At 37.9% G+C, this 10,012-nt stretch overlaps 1 protein-coding gene across 1 annotated transcript in view; it reads left to right on the forward strand.

Annotated features, from left to right (window-relative positions):
- The window catches only part of LOC138033593 (WD repeat and FYVE domain-containing protein 3-like), a 65,878-nt gene that overhangs the window by 25,017 nt on the left and 30,849 nt on the right, over nucleotides 1-10,012 (forward strand). The window contains exons 16-25 of the mRNA XM_068881384.1: nucleotides 1,576-1,878; nucleotides 2,152-2,304; nucleotides 2,515-2,588; nucleotides 2,806-2,967; nucleotides 3,268-3,474; nucleotides 6,604-6,821; nucleotides 7,965-8,132; nucleotides 8,251-8,426; nucleotides 8,523-8,705; nucleotides 9,109-9,297. Of these exons, the coding sequence (XP_068737485.1) occupies nucleotides 1,576-1,878; nucleotides 2,152-2,304; nucleotides 2,515-2,588; nucleotides 2,806-2,967; nucleotides 3,268-3,474; nucleotides 6,604-6,821; nucleotides 7,965-8,132; nucleotides 8,251-8,426; nucleotides 8,523-8,705; nucleotides 9,109-9,297 (1,833 nt within the window). The remainder of the gene's footprint in view (nucleotides 1-1,575; nucleotides 1,879-2,151; nucleotides 2,305-2,514; nucleotides 2,589-2,805; nucleotides 2,968-3,267; nucleotides 3,475-6,603; nucleotides 6,822-7,964; nucleotides 8,133-8,250; nucleotides 8,427-8,522; nucleotides 8,706-9,108; nucleotides 9,298-10,012) is intronic.

The following is a 10,012-nucleotide window of genomic DNA, read 5'->3' on the forward strand; positions in this document are numbered from 1 at the left end:
TATTTAGCACTTTCAAGTTTCTTTATGTGGCAAGAAAGGTCTATTATGCAGCAAATGATGTGATTTCGTTTTAGCTAATTTAACTGTGTCTTGTGTGGTCTAAGAGGAGCACAATCCATTTTTTGCTGTTCAAGGACATACTGGAGCACAAAGGAATGATGAAAACATCTGATCAGAAATAATTCATCTGTTGTTTCATTTTCAATTATTGAAATCAGAGATGGCTAATTTTGGCAATTTAGTGTCACGACTCAGCTACAAGGAGCTTGTGACCCACCACAAACTTTCATAGATGATCAACCACTACGTTGCACAAATTGAGCAAAACAACAGACCACCGTCAACTTGAGACGTTCCCTCTGGGTACTTTCTTGTTCTGTCTTTACAGGAAGGTGTGAATATCTAAACAATTGTGATTGGTTTGTTAAATTTTAGAGAAATGAATTGTTCCAGTGAGCAGTCACTTACTATCAAAAACCAGCATCAGGTCTCCAACTAGTAAAGCAATGCATAGAATGCCAGTTTTTTAAAGAAAATGACAAAACTTTTGAAATTACAAGACATGTTTCCACAGAAACTTCTGTCATCTTCAGTTGATTAATGTACAAAGCGTTAAGTTGAATTTATAAGTACGGAAAAAGTGCTAATTATGCCAGTAACAACGGAATGTACATAAAACATGACAATGTGAGAATTAAAAGGATAGTTTTAGGTTTACGTGATGCAGTTGTTGATTAAGAGAAGTTTGTTCTCTTTGAATATGAAAAGCTTCTTTTATTGTTCGTTCATTCGTTGCTTCCAATTTTTGACATCTTTTAAAGGCTATCTGTTGAGATAAGTGGGTTACACACTAGCAAGTTAACCCTAAACCCTAACCTAACCCAAATGGAAGACCAGAAATAAAAATGTGATCTAAAATCCTGAAAACCAGAAATAAATCTGCAATATCTTGAAACTTAGTGACCTATCCTGAGTTTTTTGTTATATAGTGGATTTTTTTCTCATCTTCCAATAAATTATGTTTTTTATATTCATCTCAAGTTCTACTTGAGAAACCTACACCATAGTATGTACTACAGTGTAGGTAAGAGAATTTGGTATAAGGGTTTTGAAACTTGGAAAAAAAGGTTCTCTCATAATTAGATTAATAATATGTTAGCATTGCCATAACATTGCCATGGCAACAGTTTGGACTCACAAGACACCCTTAAAAAATTTCCTTGATGATTTTCATTGAAGTGTGTAGATTATTAACTCCTGGAGTCTCTTTTCTCTTTTCTCTTCTGTTATAGTTATGCATTTTTAATTTCTGAATTCCATGGTAGTCATGCAACTCCAGTAGTTTAGCGCTGAAGTCTTTTTGGTCCATCAGTTACTGTTTGTACTTTCATTTTAATTTCAAGTTGTAAAACTTCATATTTGTGCAATTTGCAGTAAAAATAAATGTTATATTGTTGTTGTAAATTGGCAGTCCTGGTACAAATGTTTCTGAACCCATGTGAAAGTATCCCAAGTTTCATTTTGAGTTACAGCAGCTTTGCCTTGACTGACATTTTCTTTTGGTCTCATTATTAGCTTGGTTTATCGACCCATGATAACACCACACCGGTGCGCTTAATTCACAACACAGCTGCACACCTTCAAGGTGCTTCACGGAGTATAGGCGCTATCATTATTGGTTGTTCTGGAGTGAGAACATTCTGTCCGAACCCAGTTTCAAAGCTCGTGGAATGCATTGGTGGTGTTTCAGCTATGCTGGGCCTAGTTGCTATGGCAACCAGTGTTGAAGGATTGTATGCATCCGTTAAAGCTCTGAGTTGTGTCCTTAGGAGTAATCCATCTGCAAGAAGAGATATGGAAAGAGTTAGAGGTTATCAGGTCTGTGTTACAAAAGAATAGCTTTACAGTATCAGTCCAAATTAACACAAACTCTAAAACTCTAAATAATTGCAGTTACCTGACAGTGTGCTGTTAATCATGATGCATACATTTTGGAGATCAATAAATTTATTGATCTCTTAGGCTTAGATTCCTATCTGTTGTCGTCTTCAAATTGAATCTGTATGGTGACCCTAAACAACATGGCACATGACTTCCCTTTTTGATTTTGCTAAGAATTTTTAATGCCCTGTTCTTTTAAAAATCTTTTAGATCCTAGCATTGCTACTACGAAGAAAGAAACATTTGTTGAACACCCACATTCTTCACTTAACATTTGCTTTGGTTGGGACAGTGGACAGCGACAGAGAATCATCTGTAATACCCAACAGAGTAGCGTTTAAGGACCTCCTCTGTGATTTAGAAGTAAGTGGCATTATTGTTGTGTTCTACTTATAAATGTCTGCCGTTGTTGCTGAGTGTAGAGTAGACAAAGGATTTAATACTGATAATTAAGTATTGGTTTAGCCTCCTACGGTCTTTTCAAATTTCATCACTGTGTGTATATAGTAATTATTTTCCAAGGTCATTTCAACCAAGAATGCATATGGAATTAATCTTGCATTTTTTTCTTAGGTGTGGCGAGAAGCCCCAGCTGACTTGCAACGTTCACTATTCTCACATTTTTTGGAACTTTTAGGACCAGGAAGGTACTTGCTGGAAACATTTCAAGTGCTTTCTGTGATGCAATTTGATGAAGATTTTATTTTTTCCTTATCACAACCTGAAAAGGAGAGAATTCTCACTGGGTTTGATCAGACAATTATTATTTTGCAGATCTTTCTCATCATTAATGTTCTTACATCTTTTGATTAAGGGTATGATCCTTTGATATCACCTAAGTTGATGTGAATTTTGTGTGTTCAGTGAATCCGTAACAAATGCTGAACTGATGCAGAAGCTCAATTTGGTGCCCAAGCTGTTGTTTGTTCTGCAAGATGACAGTGTGACAGATGCAACAGCACATACTATTGCCAGTGTTTTATCAGTGCTGTTAAGCAACACAAGTGACAGGAAAAACCTTTTGAGGTTTGCAAAATGATATTATTGCTTTAACATACAAAAGAGTTAGCAATCCTATTTTTTGTGTGGCTTATTTGACTTTTGGTATGAATTGAATAGCATTCGGGTTTAAAACCAGCCCCTTATAATAGAATAAATGTAACACCTTTTCAGGAAAAAATGAGCTCAGCAGTACATTGCACCTGCGCAATAACGGTTGGATTGGATTTTTGCGCAATGGTCAACTGTAACTGGAGCACAATCTAAAACTAACTATATTATTTTTTAAACTCCTTTTGCTCAGAACTCAATTAATCTGGTTCTCAGGTTTGGCCAGTTTCTGGTGTCAACTTTACCAGGCAATCCTTTGAATGAAAATGAACTTAAACTGGATGCTGTAACACAAAGTGAAACCAGCGATGAGGTGGTAGGAGGCGAGGAGGTGTGGTCTCCACGGCGTATCTGCTTGCGAAATGTCATGCTTGAACTTATTCTTTGTTTGATCCATGCTGAAGTAGGTGAACTGGATCAGAGGTACTGTCATAAATAAATATATCATTGTTGGTAGCAATACTGTCCTAGGGTTAGGGTTAGGGTAACCCTAACTCAAACTCTGGGAACTTGGAATGGCAACCTGAGAACTTGCCCATGTGGTCTCCACTACAGTAACATTACTATAATATGAGAAGACTTGAGAGTCTTGAAGAAACTTGCTTCTATGTTCCAGGATTTGCGCAGAGTCATTGGGAAATCCACCCAGTGGCCACAATCGGCGACAAAATTAGTTGAGACAGTTGCCAACAGAGCACACTGGCAACAAAATATTCATTGTTTGCAAAGAAAACTTGTCCAAAAAGTACGTTTCCGCGATACCCCTCCCTCCCCCACCCTAATCAATGTTGTACCGCTGTCGACAAGGCTCGTAGAAAACAGAAAAACACAACATTGTCCTGGGGGTGCGGGGGAGGGGGCCATTTTCGCACCGAGCTTGAAATCGACTCTAAAGGATAAGAGTGTCTCAACAATTTTGACGCCGATTGTCTGTATGAAAAAACTTTGTATGAAGTGTAACGACGACTTCTGATAAGCTTTTTTTTGCATTAATATATGAAATATACACATTTTAATAGCGTCTTTATGCGTTGTCATGTCATATAGGAATCAGAACATATATAAATCACCTTTTTCTTTATTACGGTGATGTAACAATCACTGGTGTGATTGCAGACATTTCAGTGTCGAACATGGTTTTCACACAAAACATTTCTAACGAGATAAGGGCATGTATACGCTTGCCATCTATTTGCGAAGGGCGGAAAGTGAATGATATTGTCAGGGAAAGTGATATCTCACGGGCTTCTATGTACCGCATTCTAAAAAATGAGAAATTTTAATGCAAGTAATCACTACCGAGAACGTCAATTACAACGGCCAAAATGTGAATGTCGAACGTCCAGCGAAGTTAAGTTCACACCACAAACGCTTATTATTGAGAGAAAGGACATCGTACTAAATAATGATAATTTCAAGACGATTTGTGCAGTGTTTTAGATTTGACATACCTTGAAATAAAGTGATACTTTCGGAACATTGCGTGACGTTTAGCATTCCCTTTTGAAATTCACCATACATAATTCCATTTCAACCTGTTACAAGGGGTATGAGCCATAAAAAAGAGGGAAATATAAAATTAATAGCAAAGACAGTTTATAACTCCTGGGACAAAAAAAGAACAGCAAACAGTGCTGTACTCTGATTTAGGAACTCCGCGGAGGAGTGGCCACGAGTAACCACGAGTAACCTCGAGTAACCATAATTAACAAGTAGAATAATTACATTATCTTTTTATAATAATCTTGTGGTTACTCGTGGTTACTTGTGGTAAATGAGAAAATATTGTTTCCTTTCTCCCAAAAACATTCATTTCCCACCAAAACCAGCTCTGCAAAGCATCTGCGACAAGGTGGAAGGTCTTTTTGCACCGACGTAGCAATTTGAGCGTGGAAAGTAACTGTGTTCCCCGGCTGTAACAGCCACCATGTCTGTTTCGCGTTCATCTGCGACACCGCTTCGACCAACAAAATCCGCTTCTTCTGATGAACTGGTGTTAGAGGCATAACCCTTTACCAAATCCATACTTTAATGCTACTCACAAATAGCGTATAAAAGAAGGCAAAAATGAACAGGTCCCTTGCACTTACGTCACAATCTTCGCTTCGCACAGGACAACGCATTTGTCACATTTGAAAACAAGAATAATAAACTATCCACATTTTTTTAGACCAGTAAAAAGTCTTTCACTCATGTGGTCATATTGACAGACAGAGTGGACTATAGGTGCCCGTATAAAGGGTATAAAAGACGTTTTCTGAAACAGACAATCGGCGACAAAATTAGTTGAGACAGTTGCCAACAGAGCACACTGGCAACGAAATATTCATTGTTTGCAAAGAAAACTTGTCCAAACAGTATGTTTCCGCGATACCCCTCCCTCCTCCACCCTAATCAATGTTGTACCGCTGTCGACAAGGCTCGTAGAAAACAGAAAAACACAACATTGTCCAAAGGTGCAGGGGAGGGGGCCATTTTCGCACCGAGCTTGAAATCGACTCTAAAGGATAAGAGTGTCTCAACAATTTTGACGCCGATTGCAGCTGCACACCAGTGGCTCAGTTGGTTGAGCATCAGGCTGTCATGCAGGAGGACCAACATTCAGGGTCTTGAACTGAGGAGAAAGTGCTGCCTTTGTAATTACATCTGCAAATTAATGGTTAGACTTTCAAGTCTTCTCAGATAAGGACTGCAAACCAGAGGTCCCATCTCATAGCCCTTGTTGGAAATTAAATAGTATGGGACGTTAAAGAACCCACTCACTATTCGATAAGAATAAGGGATGTAGTCCCCATTGTTGTGGTCTGACCTTATCTGGACAGGGGCATCTTTCACTTCCTAAAAACACATTTTCGCATTTAAAAATGAATTACAATGTGTATTTACAATTTAAAAAAAACATCAAAAACCATATTGAATATAAAAAATATATAAAAATGTAGATTCTAAATATTATTATTAAAAGAAATTATTGCGCTAGGAAAAAAGCTTCTTTTATGCCACTCCGTTCTACACTTAAGCTGCTGGGACACTGCCCGGACGTAAAACACGTAGGATGTGCAAGCGTTTCGATGCCTTAGCAACTACTGATGCGATGTGTTCATTCCACTTTAAGTCACTCTGAATAGCAACATTTAAAAGTTAACTGTAAACTGTGTAATAAGCAGTCTGGCTAAAGTCCCCCGTAAAGCATTGTAAATTAGTCCTGAAAAGCCCTGAGGGGAGAGTCTAATAGCTTCACTTCACTTCAGCGGGGGACTTGAAGTCTGGAAATCTGGATTACAAGTCCACCACCATAATCACTTACCATGCTGCTTTCACACGTATATTATAATGATAAAGAAATTAAAGGTACGAGGTACGTCTCAAAGAAAATCATTGCTATGGTATTGGATTTTCTTGGTCTAACATGGACCACATATTAAACAGTTAAACAGTTTTAGGGATAATGTTGGCTACAAATCAGCATTAAAAAAAAAAGGAACACAGTGCTTTTATTTGAAGATTGTCCTTTCTTTTCAATGAAACAAACCCTGGGTATTATTTGTTCAGTTTTTCAGATGCTCTTCAGGAAACCCTGGGATTTGACTGGCTGCTTTTGTTTTTGCAAGCACATCTTCACAACACTACCGTGGTCCGTGCAACTCGTATCCTTGTGACCATTCTAAGCAGTTTGCCTACACTTAACAGGTTTAAGGAGGGACTCAGCACTGGCAGCTGGCTTGATGGCACTGACATTATGCTTAATAAAACCACTTACGTTGTGGCAGGTAAGAGCAACGACTCTAGCTTTCTGAGTGCTTTCTTCAGTGACTGATTCCTTTGATACAACATAGTACAATCATGTTTTCAGTTGCCTTAATTGTACAAAATTAATATGAAGCATGTTAATTTTTGCTCAAAGCACATTGACTTGTGAAATGTTGCTACACAACCTTTTTTCTTTTATTTAAGGTAACCACATTTTCTCTAACCTTTGTAACAAAAATTCTGTCTACAATGTTAAAAAGAAAGGAACTGCATAAAACCACTATGGTTTTTGACCATTATGTCATCCTCATGGGATGATGGGATGGGAAATAAGGACCAGGGTTTTACAGGCATCTTCATAGAGCTAAATTCATGCTGACTGAAGTCTTTTGACCATAACATCAAAATAATATAAACAACATTAAATTTTGTAAGTGCTGGATACCCAAGCACTTTTCCCCGGGAAATGAACAGCTGTCTATTCACCATAGCTGTGATGGAGGGTAAATCCTCAAAAACGTCAACACACAAATCTTTCTTAGAGTTGTTATTTACCTTAATCAACTTGTTTGATAAGAAATAAGTATAATCGTTCTCTGGTAAAAAGTTTAAAAAGACTATGAGCTTTCGACAGACTGAACTGCTGTCTTCAACGGATAAAAACGTGTGACTTGCCACAAGTCGACCTGACGAGAATCCCAGGAGAAAATGTTTTGGCGAGCAAAGCATGATTTTTCAGACGCGAAGCAGATGATAATGTCCCGTGCATTGTTTTTGTGCTGCCCCCTCCACTGAAGCTGCACAAAGTTTCTTTAGAAACTAACCTGGTAATGCTTTAAAAATACTTAATAAATTATGCCTTTGCAAGTACATAATCTGTGAGTGCCTAATAATCAACTTTGCAACCCCATTTTGAACAAACAAATTGGTTCTTCTTAAGACAATTGTTTCTTTAGGAAATTACTTGAAACACAAAATATATGGGTTGTGGGATGGTCCTTTATTATTTATTTTCCTCCTTTTTTAAACAACTTTTTTAGCAAATATTATGGACGTCATACATGTATTTCTAAGAAAATGTAACATGTAGGTGGGTCAAAGAAGCTACGCAAGCTGTCCTTTACTTTTTACTTTGTACCTTTTTCATGTACTCTTCTGTGCAGGTTTTAATGTGGGCTCTGTTGCTGACAACCAAGAAAAATATCAGGTTAACAGGGACGTTTGCAGTGTTCCTGGATTTCTGATGCTGGACAAGCTGCTACCCAAACACATTGATATTCCAGAGATTTATCACCTTGTGATTGCCCTTTTGCTTGGGCACCCTGTGTCAGGTGAGAAATATGATGAAATGGATTTACTTGCTATTAGGTGTGATTTACCAGACCTTTACCTTTTTTACAAATCAATTACAATTTCATCCACAAGGATTTGTTTGTTATGTTGTTTCAGATGTTTATTCTGGTGCCCAGTTTGACTGGGACAGTTTGTATTCTGTGTTTTGGTCCCCCTCATCTTCAGGAGTTAAGCTTCCCACCCCTAGTCCTCAGCAGCCTGTTTTATATAACATTTACTGCCCAGAAGCAGCATATGTGTTGCTTGCCATGGCACACAGCATGGTGAATGAGGTTGGTGCAGACTTAACTGTCTTGATATGTCGAATTTAGTTCCCACACTCTTCGAGCTCAGATCTAATAAATGTGCATAAATTCTCTGTCTTGCAGGCATGGGAAGATACTGGGGATAATTCATGGCTGAGAGAGTATCCAGTTACCCTCATTCAATTCCTGTTATTCTTGTATCGCAATATCACTGCCTTCAGTATTGTGTGCAGCACTCAAGAATTCTTGGAGAAGCTAGTTGCTGTTCTGTTTCCCAAGGCAAGGAAAATGGCAAAGTTTCAAGAGGTACAGTGAACTAGGGTTTTACTGGGAATTAAAATTACAGGGAAAGTTTGAAAGCCACCTTTAGACCAATTTCCTTATCAAAAAGTTTTTTTTATTGATATTGGGTGCTTCTCTCATTGTTCTCCTACTATTCACTATTTCGAGAAATATGCCAAAAACTACTGTCAAGCATAGATCTATATTCAACTCTGAGATTTCACTTTCGATTCACCATTGAACTGGGTCGTCAACTCATCATTACAAGCAAGTGACCTGCCAGTAAGCTCTTTTGGACTACCGCTGGTTGTTACCCTTTGCTCTCTTTCAGGGTAAGAATTATGCAAACAGCAGTGTCAAAGAGTCAATGTAAAGCTTTGCTGTTAAACTATCTAACAATAATTCTCTGTATTTGACAAATTTTCAGCTTGTTGATAGTGAAGATGAAGAACTGTTTGAGAACCATGGTGAGCTGGTATCATCTCTATCTAGGACCCTGCTGAGTACTCATCCAGCAAGAAAGTGTGTGTTTGAGTTCCTCAGAGTTATCATGACAGACTCTCTTACATTACCTACTGCTTACAAAGGTCATACCGTCATTGATAGCATTTTGGAGGTAACCTTGTGTGTTTTAGACTTCTCTTGTTTTAGACTTCTCTTGTTTTTTAGGCTGTGAATTATGTGGATGTGTACCTTATGGTAACCTATTCTAGGGGCTGTACTGTGACTTACAGGAGCACAAGCCCCAACACTAAGGTCAAACAAGCAAGGTGCTACAACGTGGCAATCAAATTGAGCAGTGGAGCACTTCATGAAACTTAATTGTCTAAACCATGTTACATTTTTTTGTGTGTGTTGACCAATCAAAGTATGATAGATACGTCATTATCAACTGTCCGAGAACACTTCACCTTACCATGTGTTAGACATTATTGTGTTGCCGATGCTTTGGTGTCAAATATTAAAAAGAATTTATTGATACCTGAAAACGAGGCAGCCGTAATCTTTAACCAGTTCAGTTCACAATGTCCTACTACAGTACATTGATCACAAGTTAGGCTGCAAGCAATAAACATGTGTAAAGAGATTGATTTGTCAATAATAATCTAGGGCTACTTAGAAAAACAGAAATTGAATCTGACCTTCTGATTCGTAGTTTAAATGCTCTTTCGGTAAACATATTTTGACTATTACAGTCCTAATATTACAGCAGACGGTAAATTTGACTCAGTTTCACCTTATTTTAGTCGTTTAATGGCCTATAGTGTCGATTACAAGTGTTTTAACATTGAACACACTTTTTCCCCTTCCCCTCCTTCACTGTTAAACTC

Source organism: Montipora capricornis, chromosome 14, assembly GCF_036669925.1.
Source record: "Montipora capricornis isolate CH-2021 chromosome 14, ASM3666992v2, whole genome shotgun sequence".
Taxonomy (NCBI): domain Eukaryota; kingdom Metazoa; phylum Cnidaria; class Anthozoa; order Scleractinia; family Acroporidae; genus Montipora; species Montipora capricornis.